The sequence below is a fragment of the Xiphophorus couchianus genome, chromosome 22 (assembly GCF_001444195.1).
Source record: "Xiphophorus couchianus chromosome 22, X_couchianus-1.0, whole genome shotgun sequence".
NCBI classification, from domain to species: Eukaryota; Metazoa; Chordata; class Actinopteri; order Cyprinodontiformes; family Poeciliidae; genus Xiphophorus; species Xiphophorus couchianus.
The window spans coordinates 5,571,530-5,591,260 of NC_040249.1; the positions used below are offsets into that span (position 1 = coordinate 5,571,530).

A 19,731-nucleotide genomic window follows, 5' to 3' on the forward strand; every position below is an offset into this window, starting at 1 on the left:
ATGATTTGTGTGTATGTGTGTGTGGTGGACAGTTTAAGTAATATGCGGTTGGAGAAGTTGAATAAAATCCACACAGGGTTTATGCCAGCCATGTTTCACTCTCATGCTCAAACTGGAATGAAAAACAAATGATTTGATATTCTTACTCTAAATTGTGAGATATTGTCTAACTCTTTAAGGTGTTTTCTGCTACTTTTATTCTCGTGTCTGACGTACAGTTGTTTTTCTGACTGTTTCTAACCGCCTCTCAGCTCGCTAACCTTCCCCACCGGCAATGTTACGACCTAAATTTTCAAAATACCCCGTATAAACCTACCCACACATTACTTTACCTCTTCTTCTACAGTAAAGAGTGCTCCTTTGTTTAAACGCTGCCAGAGAGGGAATAAGAGAGTAAGTTGTGCTGCTCACTCTGTTTGAAGCCGAGGAAGGGGATCCTCTCTATGGGCGTGTCTCGTTCTTTCATGTACTTGTAGAGCTCTACCAAGAAAGCCTGCTCCTCCGCGCGGCTCTCCTCTGAAGTTTCCTCATCTTTCCTCTCTTCCTTTTTCTCACTCCTCTCCTCCTTGTCCTTCTCGTTTCCTCTCTCCTTCTCCTCAGGTGAGAACTTCTTACTGAGCCCGGCGGGCCTTTGTTTGCCCGGCGTGGTTAGTTTCCCATTGGGTACCGTTTTACAGCTGGGCTTGACCTGCACGGACAGAGCACAAGGAGGGCGCGGATGCGATTAGAGGGAAACTGAAACCACAATGAGAGGGTTATTTAAATGAGGTCAGACAGCTGTATGTGAGATGTGTTGGGATCAAAGCAGAAACAAATATTCTTCGTGGCCACATACAGTAGTTCATATTTTCATCACTGAAAAGCCAATATGAGTTTAACTAATATTGATTTTTAACTCTGAAAGGTTGCAGGGATGCACGGACAGGTCGGCTGGGGTTGATTTTTAGCTTGGCTAGATTCAAACTTCCTAACTTTTCTCAATGTAGTGAATGCACCATACGCTCCTCCAATCACTGGACCTCCAAGGACATGTAGCTTTTTGAAGTTATCCAGTCATCGTCATTTTGTAACCTATGAAAATAGATAATAATGTGGCCTTTTAAGCCACCAAGCAGTATCCAAACTCAGCCTAAACACTGAGAGCTGCCTTTCACCTAGATTTAGATATCATATTTTATGTTGACATTTTTGCACCTTTCACTTTTTAAATTCAATTTCTCTTTAATTGCACAACTTTTTATGTTTTGTTAATCATAAATTTGCTTGGGATAATCAGGTCACCCGTGGACTTGTACGACCGCGTATTAGGGCCACATTAAGATCAAATAGAAAAACAAATTACAAGAATAAAGTCATAAAATCAAGAATAATAAAGTCGTAATTTTACAAGAATAAAATCATTTGAGAATAAAGGTGAAATAATATGATAATAAAGTCATAACATTACGAGTATAGTTGTAATATTAATATTAGGAAATTAGGTGTAATATTTTGACTTTATCCTCATAATATTATAACTTTATTCCAAAAATTTTATGACTTTATTCTAGAAATTGTATTTTTTTACTTTCTTATTGTGTCTCTAATACGCTGACATACTTTATAAAAAATCGGAATTGGCTAAAATGATTATTTACTGGTCAGAACTTTAATAAAATCATAAACGGACCACAAAACTCTGATCGGTGCACCTCTTCCAGCAAGTCTGGAAGAAAAAGATGTTCAGCTGAAACTGAAAAACATAAATATCTTTTTCTTCTTCTTCATTTTACTTGTGCAATGATCTCACTTGTTTTAAACAATTGTTGCTGTATTTACAATACTGCTTCCTTCTAATGGAAACTCATAAAATAAGATACACATCTTGTTCCTCTGCAGGATCATGTTGTGCTTGTTTTAAAGACTATTATGTGTTTCAGGGAAGGAGAAAGGACAGGAGAGAAAGGAGTGCTGTTCTGAAACAGATGCTATCAAATCTAATAAAACAATGAAAAAAAAATGTTGGTCTAAAGGCTGTTTTGCAAAGGAGATAACAAAAAAGAAAATAGCAAATAGTTAAAACAAACGAAACAAACAAACAAAATCAGCAATCTATCTTTTCAAACATGAAAATACTAAACATTCCCAGGCTACAAATCATCACTTGCGCTCCTCTTATGACAGATTATGTCATTCCTTTTGTGTAACAAGTGGCCTTCGGAGTCACATGTTTCCCTGCGTGCGCTGGTGGTTGTTACAGTGCACTGCACCGCTGCTGCGTGGGTCACAGGGGGTTGTTTGGGAAAACTGAAACGTGGTGGCCTCGTTCTGCAGCCCGAGATAAAAAAAAAAAACAACAAAAAACAACCACCTGGAAAACAGTATGCTGGAAACAACGAGGTAAGCCTTTAAGCCAGAGCCAGAGGACAAACATTACTGCATTATACTACTACTAATAATAATAGTAGCTGTAATGGTGTACGTAATCATGTTGATAAACATTTATGAGTTCTTCCCATCTAGGGCAAATATATGCACAATGAACCTTTATATAATCCCTTGCAAATGTGATGAGTCATTCCTCGTTTTATTATATTTTGCTTCCAAGAATCCAGACTTTGTGTAATATTAATTAGCAGCTTTCTTAAGGACAAAGATGTTGTTGTTTGTTTTTTTTTTCAATTGCAATTGCGCTGTTGCTAATTTTCGGTCCGGTGAATGACCAATGTGACGGAGGCATGTCAGTCATTCAGGTATAAAAAAAACTCTTAAACTCGGGGGATAAATTAGTGTTGTGTCATAATATGACAAGAAATTTAAGTTTATTACACTGGGTTACAAAAAATATATTTTCGGAAGTTGTCTATGTTTTTACGACTGAATTAGGACTATTTTGCACAAAAAATGACGTCCATTTTTTTCAGTCAGGTCAGGTTTTTATTCTAATTTGATTGAGAGAAATCCAATCCTCTGACTAAATCGATGACATTTTTGTGACATTATCAATTCGTTTCCGTTAATATTTCTCATCCAAACAAAGTTTTAGGAGAAAAAAAAAGTTTCCCACCAGAGTGTATTAATTAAATGTTACAAACTTTCTGTAGATTGACTAATAAACACTGATAAGGGTAAGTACATGTAATTTGAACATTACGTCTTCGTTGTGCAAAATTCTCCGTCTCTTTTCTGTCCTGATGGAATCATCACTCATTGATCCCAGATTATCAGAAAACTAATCCAGATGTGAGAGCATTTTGATGCTCATGTTGCATTCATAGCTCAGAAAGTTGACCTGATGGAGGAAAACCAATGTGATTTTAACAGTTGAAAAACCCCAGACAGTTTTTTGGCTGTTGACCAGCGTTCTCAGTAATATTTTGTTGTTAGCAGTCCAACACAAAGAGAAGTGGATCACAGTATGAACAAAATAATGCATCTCTCAAATCTTGCGTCAAAATTGTGATTAATTTTAGTCTAAAGGTGAATTAAATAATATATTATACTATATATCTATATACTCTTATAGAAGAACTTTAAAGCTCTCTGTGCTGCATTGATGTAACCAAGAGAGAAATTAATGGTTGTTTAAAATCCCATCACACGTCTTTCTTTTGCTCGGCTTTTGTCTGCCACCCTGCATCTAATAACACGTCAGTCCGTTTGGCAATCAGTGAGGTTATATCGCAGGTTACTCAATGCACAGCTTATCTTATCTCACCTTAGTTGCAGTTTTGCTCTCTGGGCTCAAGGGGTCCGGAGCCGCCACAGCTGCAGAACCCTGGGTCGACCCCGACGAGCCCTGACCTGGAGCTTGACCCTGGGTGTCCCTCCTCTGAGAGATGGAAAGCTTCTTCTTTCGAGGTCGCCCCTTCAGGTTCGGAGCTGAGGGAGAACAGAAAGACAAGATGAGATTTATCTATTTAGGCCGGAAATAAATCACATCACCTAGTGTGATATCTTTTTTTTTTTACCATGGTGTAGCAACACCCCCATTGTTGTGTATAAGCTGCTGTAAAAAAAAAAAAAAAGAACAGCTTTTGCGTTTTTTATTTGTCAGAGTGAAATGTTTAAGCTCATCAAAAACTGTTAATGTGAGACAGAGATAACTCGAGGAAATACTGTTTGCGATTGCTCTTTAAACCTCATAAAAACTTATTTCACTCTCAAGCGCAGCAGCAATGAGTCTTTTACAACATGTTTTTAGGAAGTTTGGCTGGGTGTCTTCTTTGCAAAAAAAATTTTTCAATTCAGCCTCTGGAGGCCACCACACCACCTCTCAATTAGATTTAAGTCTAAACTTTGACTAGGCCATTCTAAATCACTTTTCAGAGCCATTCAGATGTGTAACTGCTAGTGCACTTGAAATGTAGGTCATGAACTAATGAACTTGGGGAACTCGTGGTTCCATCAATCATGGCACGCTGACCAAGTCCAGAAGCAGGAAAACAGCCCCAAAACCAAACATTAACACCCATTTGTACGATGCTCCATCTCTTAAATGTTGTGTTAGTTTTTACAGGCAGATGTAACAGGACAGAAACCTCCCAGAAAGTTCCACTTTTGTCTTGCCAGAACGCAGAACATTTCCTCCCAAATGTCTGAATGTTGTTTTGCAAATGTGAGACGAGACTTTATGTCGTTCTGGGTCAGCAGTGGCTTTTAGCGCCGGTTCTTTCCTATAGAAGCCATCTTTCTTGTTGTGGAATCACATTGAGAGTCCTCTGTGTGATTCGCTTCACTGCAAAAAGTATTTTTGGTCTAGTTTCTAGTGGAAATATCTTAGTAAACTTGAAATAAGACAAAAACTAACTAACAAGTAACTTTTTGGTAGGATATAAAAGCTTGTTTTAAGTAAATAATTTCTTAATATTGATGAAAAAGTTCTTGCTCTAACGGCAGATTATTTAACTTACAAGACATTTTTTCCATGTTAGAAGTTCATTTATCTGCCATTGAAGCTAGCACTTTTTCATCAAAATAAAGAAATTATTTACTTAAAACAAGCTTCTATATCTTACTAAAGAGTTACTTTTAAGTTAGTTTGTCTTATTTCAAGTTTACTAAGATATTTCCACTAGAAACTAGACAAAAATACTTGGTAAGATTGTGTGTTTTTGCAGTGTTGAGTTCAAAATCCTCATAATTGACTTCATAACCGTTTGGATGTCTTTGTTTCTTTTCTGAATTTCTTTAGATTGGGACATAATTTGTTGAGATTTATTAGCCTATTTCACTTTGTCATACAAGTTCTAGCTACGTTCGGTGCGGATCTGAAGGTCTGGTGGAGCTTGTGAAATTGACCTAAAAAAATTTGGATTAATCACATTTAATAAATAATTTAATCGAGGGGAAAGTTTGTTTTTTGGACAGTTGAAGGATGGTTTAAGGAGCACCTTAAAAATAAAAACTGTCTTAATTTTTTATTTTTTGGCAAGAAAAAAAAGGTACTAGATGATCTGAAACAATTAAGTGTGACCAAAACGCAGGCACAAAATAAAGCTCAACACGTTTTTTGCAGCACTGTTTCGCAGAAACAATAAAACAAACAGAACATTTGTCACGAGAAATACATTTCCTAAAAGCGAAAGTTGACTTTAAGCTGGAAAAAACCCCCAAAAAAACACAAGGCAATGACAGAAACATTTACAACCAGAAAAAGGAACTTCACTGACCTGCTAGCCTGTAGCTAATTATTTCTAAACTGGATTAGTGCTGAAAGGGGTAACAAGCTGCCAGATCGCTCTAATGTGCTTGTAAACGTGACCCCCGAGTTTAATTTGAATCAAGAAGAGAAAATGAACTCTTGCTGAAAGTTTTAAAGCATATATACCGAATGAGGGCGTGAAAACAGCCAAGCAGAATAATGCAAATGACAGCCGCTGGTTAACCAACAACCCACAAACGAGAAGAAGCATCCAACAGATACTATAAACAGGACTATTTCATGGAGAAGCCAAATTCCTACCACAACATACATAACACGACAAACATTCTGCTTTGTTTCTTTCTTATCATCGCATCATAAAACATCAGCCTGAACTGCAGCACTTTGGAAGCTCTGATGATTGCGGCTCTATGTTTGGTTTTCTCTGATTAGTCTCCCCAACACAGTTAATTAAAAACACATGAACCTGCCTGATAGGAGCTCTTTGTTTGAAAAGCTGGCAGACATAATTGCTCAGTTCACATTACACACACAATAAAGTATTTAAACTCTCCAAGTCCTTTGAACACCCACGTTTATGTCAACCGGCAATTGTAATGTAACGTCTTGGCAGAGAGAGTCGCTCGGATGCAACAACGCCAGCGGAGATAAGCTCCGAGGAGAGAAACAGAAAGAAAAAGAGGCAAACTTCAAATGATCCAAGTTCAGTCACGTATTTCTCTGTGTCAACATTACCCACCTCCCTCCTTTGCCTTTTTTTTTTTTTTTTTTTTGTGCATGCTCAATGACAGCTTTACCCCGTCCAAGGTTGTTCTCTGCCAAAACGGCTCCGATTATTTTAGTCGGAGCGAATTCTCTTCAAGAACAAAAACCGCTTCAAATAGCAGCGGAGCCAAATAAAATGTTAGAGTCATTAAAAGGCTAAAAGGCTCTGGACTCGGCAGCCCGAAGTGTTGTTATTATCACAACCGCTAAGGCTGTGGAAAAACAGCGTGGGGAAAATTCCAAGGACATTTGTTGTGCATTTGTCATCTCTCTGGCACTGTAAAAACAAGTTTTCAGCACTGTAATCTTCACTTAGAAAGCACTGGGCGTGTTCCTCACTCTGCTGTTTTCTCAGCCCGCTGCCACCTTTATTCGGTCAATTATTCATTAAGGCTCACAAATCGCATAAATCAGACTGGTTAATCATTTACTAAGATTTGCGTTTAAGAGACAAGACACAGCGCAACATGTTGCAGACTAATTATCCAGCAAATCTCTGTTAACACAGACAAGAGATAAAGTCCTACAAGATCACATAGCTGAAGCACAGCTCATAAACGGAAAACACATGCAGTCCTTGCAAAAACAAACATTACACGATCGAATTCGCTGGCAGGTTTTGAATAGAGATGTTCATCCGAGTGAGGTCACGGTCTAAGTGCGGGTCTGTTTTTAGTCCAATAACAGCCCTGCGACACCCTGCACTCGCTTACGTAACCTGTCTGTTTACATTTTTCATCAGGTCAAATACTGCTGCGTAAGAAAATGCAGCAATTACAGCAAATAAGAAAAAACAAAATCTGCTGCATAACATATAAAAAGCACAAAGCGTGCCGAGGAAACAGATGAGCTGAACGTCGTCGACTTGGCGACATTCACACAAAACGGGTCGATTATTAGAGTAAACTGGGGTCAAACAGGTGTGTTCACGTTGGGTTTTATTTTATAGGAGGTCAAGGGGAGTCAGACTGGTTGCGCTTCAGAAAACGCGCTGATGTGTTCTCCAAATGGCAGAGTTGCATAAGGCCATCACACCACCTCTGTACATTGATTTTCTTAAATGGAAACACAGACTTTCATAGTCTGTAGGAGAACAGTACTAACATCTCAAGACAATGATTTTACAGCACCCAGGGAGATGTGGTATTTTTACTACTCTGTGGGCATTAAGGGTTTTTTTTATTATCATTTTATTTTCTCGATGTACTAGAAAAGAAAAAACAAGGTCAGTTGATACTTCCCTCGTAGAGCTAAAAATGTTCCCCTGCAGCGACTTACCAAAAATGGATGCTGACCAAACTTCCACATTCTTCTTTTTTTTTTTTTTTATTTGCTTCTCACCGAGCTGCTTATTGCTCAGTCTGTGGCTTTCTGCTTATCTGGGACACTAGCATGGCTCGGAGACACGCCTTGAAGTGGCCAGAGGGCATCACAAAGCCCCAAAGGCTCGCCACTCACACACAGAAACATGCACAAATACAAATAAAAATAACCCATGTATTGACTGGTGTTGCAGCGTCTTGCGAAGGTTTTTCATACCGCTTGGAACATTTGGTCACGACACAACCACCAAGTTTTGTTGGACTTTATTAGGATTTTGTCAGCACCAAAATAAAATCCAGTGAAAACAACGGGGTGCTAAACTGTGTAATTCAATCTCTTGGAGAACATTAGTGGACAAACAGCATCATCAAGACCAAAAAACAAAGCACAAGTCATGGAGAACATTGTGGGGAAGTTTAAAGAAGAGTAGGAACATAAGCTTTGAGCATCTCATGGAGCAATGCTCATAACACATGAGCATCCGCCTAAAATACAAGGATGGGTAAGGAGAGCATTGATCAGAGAAGCAGCCCAAAGACCCACAGTGGAAGAATCGGTCAACAGGATGAATATTGGTCGCACAATTGCGGCGATAAGACACAGCAGAGTTGATGAGAAGATGGATGGACGATCTGGGAATAAAATCCTACTGAACACAAATAATGTGGTAACACTTAATTTGAAGGGGTGTGCATAACACTGACATAACATCTGTTATGAACATGAAGGAGTCTTTATGAATGTTTATGACTGTTGTCATGAAGTTTCCTTTGGTAAATAATTACACTTTAACGCAAAGTTGACACTTTACCAGACTTTTAATGCGACTTTTAGAGCAAGTGTTACCAATCATTTAGACTGAGCCCCATTCATGTGTTTGAACAGTTTCGGTCAGAGTCCAGACTTTGTTAGGATCCGTAGCAAAGTCCAAACCGACCGAGCTTTAGGTATGTTGAAAATAAAATGATCAACTGGGCAAGCCTCAAAACACCTGCAGCTCTGCTTGTAAGTGAAAGGTGGTTGAAACCGTTTCCATCCATCTTTATTATACACTACGTGCTGGCCTAGTACAGTAAATCCCAATTAAAAACACAAAAGTTTGTGGTTATAGTTTGATTAAAAAAAAGAAAGAAGTTGAAGCAGTCTGAGTAGCCTAGCCAGGCGTTGTTTATAGATGAAAAGTGAGCGTGATTAAACATTGCCAGCAGGGAAGATGTGCAGAACGACGACTCGGTGACGTCAAACACCCTCGGCTCCTAGTGGCTTTGAAACGAGCCTCTGTTCTAATAATTTCTCCCCCCCTAGAATCAATTAAATACAGAAGTAGTGCCATTCCGATGATGTCAGTGATAATGGAAAAACTCATTAGAGACAGCTCAGGGACGGTTCTGATAGCCGTCTGCTACAACAGAGTAGAGCCACAGGGAAACAACAAAATGGGCCTGACTGGGACGCAGCTGGGAATACAGCATCGCATAAGAGAATCCCACTGATGGATGTCTGAGACGATAAAGCTCAATATCTCTGTACATGTTTAACTTAATGAAAAGTAAAATCGGCTTCAGAAATCCCCCATTTCAAGTGAGCACATGATCGTGCCGATAGCGGGCATGCTTTTGCATTTGCCTGGGAAACTGAAATAATATTTAAAAAAGAAAAAAAGGAAAAACCTCAGGGATCTGAAATACTTTGATGTACTTAAGCAGATTAGCATTCGGCTCATCTCTTCATTTTGGCACTTTTGGCATAATAACACTCATGACTAAAATAATAAGTCACGACGAAGGATGTCTCTGCTGCAGGTTCCTGATTTCTCAGCAACACGGATCAAAGGGAAACTGAACCGGTCAGACGACAGCGTCACTGGTTTGGAACAGAAGAAGAAGAAAACAATAACAGCCACAAGAGAAACAGATAGGAATTTCAGAAATGGTGTCATGTTAAATATGTCTACAGGTACAATAAATGCATTGTTGAACATTTTAATCTTTTTACTGCGATTATCAGGTCATGGCTTTTTGACCCATGACCCAAAAAGCATAAAAACCTTTTGTCGATTAAATAACAACGATAATAATAGAACATTACTATTGTTATTAACATTTGTTCTCTGATTTCTTTTAGTAAGTAAGTTTGACATCAACCTGGGGGCGCAGTTGGAAGTCAGTTTGTAGATTTCACCTTTGACCGACTTTAAAGCTTAAAACTAAGTTACTGTTGAAGGTTTCCCGTCTTTTCCACAATGAATGATTCATCACACGCAGCACGCTCCAGAGTTTTAAGCACTGGGTAAATATCTGTCCATTGGCTTTGGAGCAAATTCATGTTTTCAATCTGGCAAAGCTTACGGATTTCTAAAATAAACCTAACAAATAAACTACAGCAAGGTTTCCGGGTCGTTTGAAAGAGAAAACCGGCCCCGAGCATCACAGATCCTCCAACATACAAGTCTCTCGTGTAAATGATATCACGAGTCTCAAGAGGTTTTCCTACATTAATAAAGAAAAAAAAAATATATATATATATATAAGGTGCTTTCTTCTACTTTTTTCATTCATCTTTTCTTGCCAACTACATCTGGAGAATTTGATGCTTCTAGTTAGTCTCATCTGACAAAAGCAAAGAATTCCTCTCAAAGTACCAACTGGATTTAGGAAATTTAAAACCTTAAAATTTTTTTTTTTAAAAGGCTTGAGTCCTGATATTAAACCCAGACAACTGATTGGGATGTAGATAACATCTAACGGTTGCTATGGAGGCTTGGTAACTGTAATAACATGCTAATTATTGATCTGAAGGTAAAGCTGACATTTTAAAATTAACACATATTTGACTTCATTCACTGGGATGTTCTCCTTTCTTACCTATTTCATTTATAAAAAGAGAAGCATACTCTGTAACTAACTTACTTATGTTAGTGATTTACTTTACTAAAGAAAAAAGTGTGAATAAAAAATCTATTCCAGTTAATTTAGTTGGAATCGTCTGAGCTGCTATAAAAGTGCAGCACCAGTTATCTCATAAGAAATACTTTCTTCAAAATGCAATATGAAGAATAATGTGTTCACCAAATCTGTAACACAAAACATAACCTGAAAAAGCAGCAAGCGAGGCGAGACAACACAAAAGGAGGTCAGAACTCTGAAAAATGTTCATCTTTAGCATCTAACTTTGTACGTTTTGCACATTCAGAGATTTTATCGTTTCTTTTTTGTTCTAAACAAATCTCTGTGATCTAAAAATGAGATGTGATTGAGACAAGATCTGAAGAAAGTAAACATTAAAGCACTTACGCCAATAATCAACTACTGCACAGAATATCTACACACTTTAGCTTCTTCATTCTTATATTTGACCCAGAATCCATGAAAAAATACTGTCAACAAATTGCTTTGACAGAAATATTTTAACAAACAATCCCATATCCATATTCATGTTTTCATTTCCATCTAATGTGAATAAAAAAAAGGGTGAATGTTGCTTTAAATCGTGCAGCTGCAAGTTATTATTGGAATGTAGCATATTTTCTGCGTTTACAAAAAAAATAACCAGCTCTTGTCATAACTTCTTCTTTCACACCTTCAGGTCGTTGAACCCAGTCAGCGTCTTTTCTTCATATGAGAGAAACAAGTTTAGTTTAGTTTATTAGTATCCACAAACTAAAGATCTTGCTTCTTTTTTTCCCCCTTTTTTAAAAATAAATTTCTAATGTATTTAGCAACCAAATGAAAGCATTCAGCTTTCAGACTCAGGGGATTTTCTTAAAGCTTGAAGAGAAATTTGCACCTACCAAACAGGAAGTGAGATGGCATCTCTGCACCTGTCTTATGTGTTGACGCTGAACTTTTGATGATAAAACACAGAAGAGCGCTGCACTATCAGTGCATCAGTATTTAAAGCCACAGAAATGAAATTGTCATGGTGACGGTGCCCTGCTGAACTGCTTAGCCCACTAAGTTTCCATTTTAAGTTTTTAAAAAAAATAAAAATCTTTTGTTATTCTACAAAAACAGTAAAAGATTAGTAAAGATTCATAAGACTGAAAATAGACTTCAAGTCCCGTAAAATGCGCAGAAATGCGACGATGACACGAATGTTTATGCAACATGGTGCGGGGGCATTGGAGGTGAAGCTGAAATAAATCATGCGTTCAGAAATACTGACAGAAACCGATCAGCCCTGAAGTCCCAAAAGTGCTGAGCTCAATAAATGTCACACTTCTGCAGCTCAGTTGTTTTAAATAATGAAACAACAGATCTGACTTGTCAGATGTGAGGCAACATCCAGCCAAAGTGTGACTGTCTGACGGGCTGATTGACTGAAAGCCCCGGGAGCAACTGTCACATCTCTGATTTCATTAGGCAAAATTCCCACCCGAGCTTTTAATCCTGCGCCTCCAACGTCAGCTTTCCCTCCGCGTAACGAGGTCCAAGTTCAAACATGAAGGTGAAAGAGGAATGAGCGAGGCATGACTCTAGAAAAGCAGCGGTTCGTGAAAAACATGCTTTGACATATTTTGTTGTCTCACTTGGCTGCAAATCCACCAAAGGCCTCAATCCCACTCAGCAATTAGAAGCGATGCTCGCAGCCAAAGGTATCAGTCGTGTTGCAACACTTAGCCTTGCTTGAACGGCACACTGTGTCCCTCAGGAGGGGAGACAATAATCTCAAATATGTAGCAGTTTGGAAGTTCACGTCATGCCCTGTGTGTAAATGAAATAACATCATATTATAAGTATTTTACGTGAAATGCGAGCAGGCAAGGTCAGCAGAGTAAAAACCAAAAACAGGGCAACACAGAGCGCTAACTACTATTAGCAACAAATGCTAACGGCAATATATTTCAATGCTGGAAGCCTGTTTAGCGTTTGAGTAATGCCAGTTGAGCTAATGTAGATCGTAATCTACAACAACTCTTTATTTAAATGACTTACTGCAGCATTTAATTTCCCTTTGGAATCAATAAAGTCTTTTGAATTTGGCTTTAATTGAATTTGAATCACTGACACAAGATGCTCAAGCCAGAAGGCTCACATACAACCAGTTATAATACCAAATACTGTGTTGAAATTTAAAATATGATAAAGCCTGTTCAAATTTCAAACATGTAATCCGTTTGTCTTTGTTTTTAAACAACATTAAAACCCAGATTTACAGCCGCCCGTATCTCCTCCATTCAGTTTCCAAAGGGAAATGAGTATTGGGTCAAAGCGGCTAAATGATCATAAATGGGCCATAAAGCTGACAGGTGCATTTCTGCTGATTACACAAATACGACCACTGAAACCACCGTCGCGTCACCCTGCGAGTGAGTCAAACAGGACAGGGATATTAAAAACGGACATTCTGCTTTAATTAAAGCGAATTCTGCCAACAGGAAACTCCCTAATGAGTCAGAGGGGGAAGAACGGCGAGAACATAAAGGATGTTTAAGTAAAGTCATCTGTAAAACATCCTGCAGCCACCGTCCCCTCGGGAGAAATGCGTCAGCGTGCGCATCTGTGCAAGCGAGCAGGAATCCTAGCTGGAGTCGACCCGCCCCGCCCCTACCTGGAGGAAACATTTGTAAATGAAACTGTATCTGTGAATACGGCAACTGTGGCACAAGGAAAAGTCGTTCAGCTCTCACAAGCGGTACAAGGTTACAACTCTGGAAATTTACAGTGGGTCATAAAACATAAAGCACGTCTGCAGACAATGCCTGACCCCGTCACGATGAAATAACACTCAAAATGACAAACTAAACGTGATTGCGTAAAATAATCGCACCTGCCAGGCGCAAACAAAAGAACTGATAAATAATAAATAATACGTCACCAATTGCGATACCAAACACCGCATGAAGCAGCTCCTGAGGCACAGGCTTTAATCTGCAGAGCAGCGGAGCATTAAATGTGTGATCAGTGGAGTGATATTACACTTTGGTGGAACATTTTAACTCAACTGGAGGCACAATGAAGTGACAAGAAGAGCTTCACAGCGGAAAGGCAACAATACCAGAGAGAAAATATTAAAGAATTTTAAAAAAAAGAAAGAGAGAAAGCAATGACTTATTTCTCAGCCAGCCATGACAGGCAGCAGTGTGTGTTCACTTCACATTAAAAAAAAAAAAAAAGAAAAGCCAAGAGGTTGAAGGGACTTCAAGTGTTTCAGCTCGGGGATTGCGCGGATCTGGCCACAGTTTCAGCAAGCCATTCTTTTGAGAAGAAACACACAATGCTCTCCGTTCAGTTCAGAAGATGTTTCTTTTTTTTTTTTTTTAATTTTCTGATCTTAAACACTTTCACATCAAATGAAAATGAAATGTGAAAATCATTTCGTTAACCCTGGTAATGGATCGGGACACATCAGAGATGATTTTACACAAAGAATAAAATTCCACTTAGTATTCAAATCTGCGGCGCTTCAGCCTCTTTCAAATGTGTCCTTCAACGCTCCATCTTTTCAAAAATTAGATGAAAGTCAGGAGATAACACGAAAATGTTCATTCATCAGTCAATCACAGCTATCTTTAATTATTAACACACAATCTAAGCAACATTAAAAGGGAGATTTGATTCATTTTTATTGATTGTACAGCAACGATAAGAGTCGGGCCAAAAACTAAGTAATAATGATGTTTATTTATCTGTTTGCAAGACTGAGAAGTTTAAATTCATGAGCGCAAATGAAAAAAGCTGGGTTTTTTCTACACGCATCTGCAAAACATAACAAAATGAAGGCACTGGCCTTCCATGTTAACAATCCAGGTTTACATGTCTGGTTTAAAACATTTCCATCATGCTCCTGCTGCACTTGTGAGGCAGAATTATTTAAAAACTATAATCGCTAAGCTACGAACTTTTAAGCAGACGACTGCAGGCTAGCTACCAGAGCGGATAGCCTGACTAATTGACTAGCTAAAATAAATTTGTTGTTACTCTATAAAGAGTAAAACCAAAAAAATATATAATACCCTGTGCAATAAACTGTTGCTAAATTCACCTTGTATTCATTCTGGTTTCTATGCTAATGTTTAAAAATCAGAATAACAACAAGCTAATGTTACAGTAACATTAATATAACAGTTATAACAATATATGACTGTAGCAGCAGGAAGGACAATCCCTGAATGATCACAGTCGCTTTGTTTACAGAGCAGCAACTCACAACAGCACCGGCTCAATTCTTTCATTTGTAAGCCTTTCTTTATAATTTAAGGAAAAGTATTTATTGCCATTAATGCATAAAAACCCTTTTTGGAATTGCTGATGAACTTTTTGCATGTTTCCGCTGGTATTTTGACAATTTATCTTTGATGATTAGCTCAAAGTCTAAGAGGTTGGTAGGCCTCCTTGCCATCACCCTAATCTCTAGCTCCCTCAACAAATTCTCCACCAGAATCACTACATAATAGTAATTTTATTTGTTGGTCTGATTAAATAATTTCTTTACACTTACATGTGCCAGAGGTGTAAATAATTTGGGGCTCAACTGCACAAATTTCAGTTCCACCCATTTCAATACCATTCTGATACCAGTGTGCTAAAACCATGAAAATAGGTTAAATGTTCATTGTTGTTAGGTATTTTCAGGAGAAATAGAGATAAATGTTCATTAAAAAGGTAGAATTTCATTCATACATTTACCTTATAGTATTGTCTGAAAACTTTATGTGTTTCCATTTGGACCAGTTAACTTTTAGTCAAATGAAACGTTTGTTCCCCTGATCAAAACCTGATAAATCTTAATGATGGTGCATATTACTACTGGAGTCATGTGGCCACATTTCATCGCTGTAAAATTTAAGTCAAATATAGAGATTTACTTTACATCATCAGCTGTCAAAACGAATATGAAACATTGTTCTGATGTAGACAAGTAGACAGAGCTATTCGTATTCCAAAAAGGTCGAGTTATGAAATGTCCAAAACTGCTAAAGCACAAAAGGGTGAAACAACCAACGGCATATAAAACAAGTTTATTTCATATAACTTGTTGTATATGATGAACATTACAAGTCAAACGGACCAGATTCGTAGACAGGACGAATATAACTAAGCCAATCCAATCATATGCATGGCTTCTAATTTAATTACATAAACCCCAAATTTGTCCATGTTCTTGTAAAATGCCTTCAAATTCAATTTATAATCCCAACTGGTAAAAAGCTACGGAGCCCAGTTAAGTGCCTTGACTCATAAACTTTAAAGCAATCCTTCATCCTGAGTGATAACACTGTTTCATGGTACGACACATTTAAATACCACGAAACACTGTTAGTTTTAGTCAAGTTTTGCTTTATGACGAATGAATCAATTTTTTTTCCATGCCTGAAGTGGTTTCTATGTAGATGAAACCATTTCTACAGAGCAGATATTGTAAGCCACCCCAATCTCTAAGCAACACCTACGCTATACATTTCACTTTCTTTTGGGTCAAAAATGAGTCAGTTCCTTTATCATTTTTGTTCATAAAGACGGCCATTGTCACCTTTCACACGTTACAACAAATCAATGTGGGTGTGCATACTGTTTCTTTGTCCATGCATGGGACGCAAATTCCAGCAAATAGTAATTTAAGACACACTGACAGCAGAAAACACAACAATACAGTCATGCTTCAAGCTGCTCTATCCACGCAATCAACCAAAAATTACACAATGTGCCCACAGTGAGCGTGGGCACATTTTCTTCTTTCATTATTAATCATCAAATCCTTCGTAGCTTGATAGATGATACAAGTGTTAATTAATTTCACATAAACACAGAGACCAAGATTACCACTGATTAAATTGGAAAACAATTCGCAGCAAGGACCGAGTCACAACCTCAGATGGGATTTCACATCAATGGTACTGACATATTTATTTTCGCCCGATTGCAACACAGGAACAGATTTTCATGCAGCAGTCCCTTAGAGCTACTCTCAATCTAATGATGGCGAATATATCCATCGCCATATGGACTGCTCCCCCGGGCTTATAATTGATATGCACTGTTATTAACCAATAGCAGGCAGTTAAGCAACCTCGACATGACTTAGAATTTAAAAACTTGTCTCTAAAATAGAGTTTGATTTAAAAAACAACTGAGCAGCTCCCTTATTGTGTTTTCTGATTACAGGCGAAGAAAATTTGCCGTAATAAAAGCCTGTTCGAACACGTGTCTGAGTAAAAAGGAAGGGATTAGTGGGGCTTGTTGCTAAAAGAGGTCTAACAACAATCCCCTGAGGTGCAGCCAACTCATCCACAGGTCCTCAATAGCTTCTTGCAAACAGGCCTTTCTTTTTATCTGCACAGCACCCCGACTGACTCATCTTCTGCCTTTAGAAAGAGCAACTTCGCCCAAATCACACGCACACACACACACACACAAAAACGATAAACCAATTATTAGTAATTTTTGTACATAACTCATTTTTTCATATTTCTGTGACCCACTGCAGCTGAATTGAAGTTTTCCTTGTTGATGTGCGAATAGCAAAATTACACGGTGAAATTGCGGTAGCTGTTTTTAGAGAAGCAGCAGAAAGAGCCTGAACGTGCCACATGTCCTGGAAGGATAAAAACAGCTTCCTGTGTTCGCACAGATGAGGCTATATCAGCATTCAATCTGGGTCACACTTATTGTACACCAAGTCCAATAGTGATTCTTCCAGGAAAACGTCGGATGCATTAAATGCTGGAAGTTGCTTTGTCTGCCTAGTGCTCAAATCGAATAGAAAAGCGACTTTTGGAGTTTTGCAACCCAGAATAATTGTCACCATTAAAACTAGATAGATAGATAGATAGATAGATAGATAGATAGATAGATAGATAGATAGATAGATAGATAGATAGATAGATAGATAGATAGATAGATAGATAGATAGATAGATAGATAGATAGATAGATAGATAGATAGATAGATAGATAGATTTTCTGTTTTCTGCAGGAACAAGTAAGCATATTCCATTTGATGTGCTCTCTCTAAGCTGTGTTCACTGTATAAAATAAACATACCCTGACTCTGCAAAAATGATAATGCATGAGATTTTTGTGGGCTCTTTTAGACTCTCACCATTTCCTCGTCTCCTCATTTGCAACAACTATGACATCCTGTTCCACTCTATTTCCCGAACCCATCATTTCCTGTACAAATGCTCGCATTGTATCGGCTCCGGTCTGTTTTTATTCCCCCCTCAAAGACGATTCCCTTCAGCCCGGCTGACTGACAGCGGAGTGTGTGTGCATCATTATCTCCTTCACAGGGCCTGTCTGTTGCCGTGTAGCCTGTGGCAGGCCTCGATCGCTCGTCATTAGAAGTGACTTCGGCTTCCGGCTGCTTGCAGGTGAACGACGCGAACTACAGACGTGTAAAGTTAAGACGCTCTTATGAATTCGTTTGATTAGCTCGCAGATGCCGAGGCACACAACAAGTGGGAGGATATTCTCCTGCCTGAAAGCAGAGGTCAGGCAGGCTAAAAAAGCACTTGGACGGACAAAGAGAAAAATAAGTAAATAAAAGAATGACAGCAACTCTTATGGCTTCACACACAAAACAGCAATAGCCTTTAGAAGTTTTAGAGTCAGATCTTTTTGTCTCTCACTTTGGACGTCTTAATTATGTCCTATATGCAGATCTAACTTCAGTGTGCAGCAAACAGGAATATTGATTCGATGGAGTTAATCTGAGCTTTAAAATGCTGATCAGGTCTACTGCTTTAGTCTGAGGTTGCAGTGTGCACGTAATAGAATCCACCACCGAGGGTCTGTATAATAATAATAATGCCTCGGCTGATGGCGCGCAGTAGATAAATCATGCTTATGGATTGATGTCTTCCTTTATGGCCTCTGTGAATATAACAAGAATGCCTTCAAGAGCAGCTAAATATAAGCTTTTATGCTTGCAAAATGGCTGCGTGGAGAGACGCCTGCATGGATTTGGGATGTATTGCTCTAGTTGCCGCTTTATGGCCTAGCCCACCAATCTCACTACTATCAGATGATCATGGAGTGAATTATATGGCGGCTGTAGCTTTGAACCTTTTGTAAAAGAGGAACAAGAAACACCAGTCGCTGGTGTGAAATATTTAAATATTATTCATACTCAGACATCTATTTAAAGTGTAAATATTGCGCCGCATTGTGTAGTTCTGAATTTGTAAGCTTGTATGTTTGTCGTGCCTGACAGCATATTACGTAACACGCAGTCTATGAAGCGATGTGCCCGTTGTGAGCCACTGTTGTCTAAAATCACAGGCCACTTTATTAGGTACATCTGTAGAGTTGGTTGTTAACGGAAACAGCGAATCAGCCAATCGCAAGGCAGCGACAGAATGCATCTATGTGCGGAGAAAAAAAGCCCGCCATCAAAATGGGGAAGATGGCGATATAGAAAGGAGAGGAAAGGAGATACAAGAGACTTTGAATGTGACATAATAACTCTTGATTTCAGAATTTGGTTGGGTCAGAATTTGAAAGCATTGCTTCGTCTCGGCTCACATCAACAGGTGATGGTACAAGGGATCTGTGCTTACATTACATTAACAAAAAAACAACCTCTCTGTGCTGACCAATGGCCACAGTGTAACCATCCTATGACGGCTTCTTCCAGCATGGTATGAAGAAGCCATCTTTCAAAAAGCTCATCTTATCTCAAACTAGTTTCTTGAACATGAGAATGAGTTCACCAACGGAGCACATTTGGGATTGAAAGAGTCCCAGCGTTGAGATACAGCTGACGAATCTGCAGCCATGTGGGACACTATCATAGAAACACTGACCAAAACCTCAGGATCGTTTCTGACACCTTGCTGAACCTTTGCTGTGACGATTTCAGGCACTTCTGAAGGCAAAAAGGTGGAGGTGAGCCTAATGAAGTGGCTGGTGTGTACTACATACTGATGGAAAGTTATATTAGATATAGGATCATGAAACCTTAAACAAGGTGTTTTATGCAGGTCTGCTTTGAGATTCTGAACGCTGCTTGAAAAATATACTTGCTTTGAGTTAATCATGATAATTTGTCAAATTTCAA

At 38.6% G+C, this 19,731-nt stretch overlaps 1 protein-coding gene and 1 long non-coding RNA gene across 2 annotated transcripts in view; one reads left to right on the forward strand and one right to left on the reverse strand.

Annotated features, from left to right (window-relative positions):
* Positions 1-19,731, reverse strand: part of arid5b (AT-rich interaction domain 5B) — a 106,287-nt gene that overhangs the window by 27,056 nt on the left and 59,500 nt on the right. Inside the window, exons 5-6 of the mRNA XM_028006646.1 lie at positions 3,698-3,861; positions 412-688 (exon numbers count right to left, since the gene is read on the reverse strand). Coding sequence (XP_027862447.1) covers positions 412-688; positions 3,698-3,861 — 441 coding nt within the window. The remainder of the gene's footprint in view (positions 1-411; positions 689-3,697; positions 3,862-19,731) is intronic.
* On the forward strand, positions 2,145-4,000 carry LOC114137816 (uncharacterized). The gene is made up of 2 exons (XR_003594110.1): positions 2,145-2,379; positions 3,709-4,000. It is a non-coding gene; the product is annotated as an uncharacterized LOC114137816 (long non-coding RNA).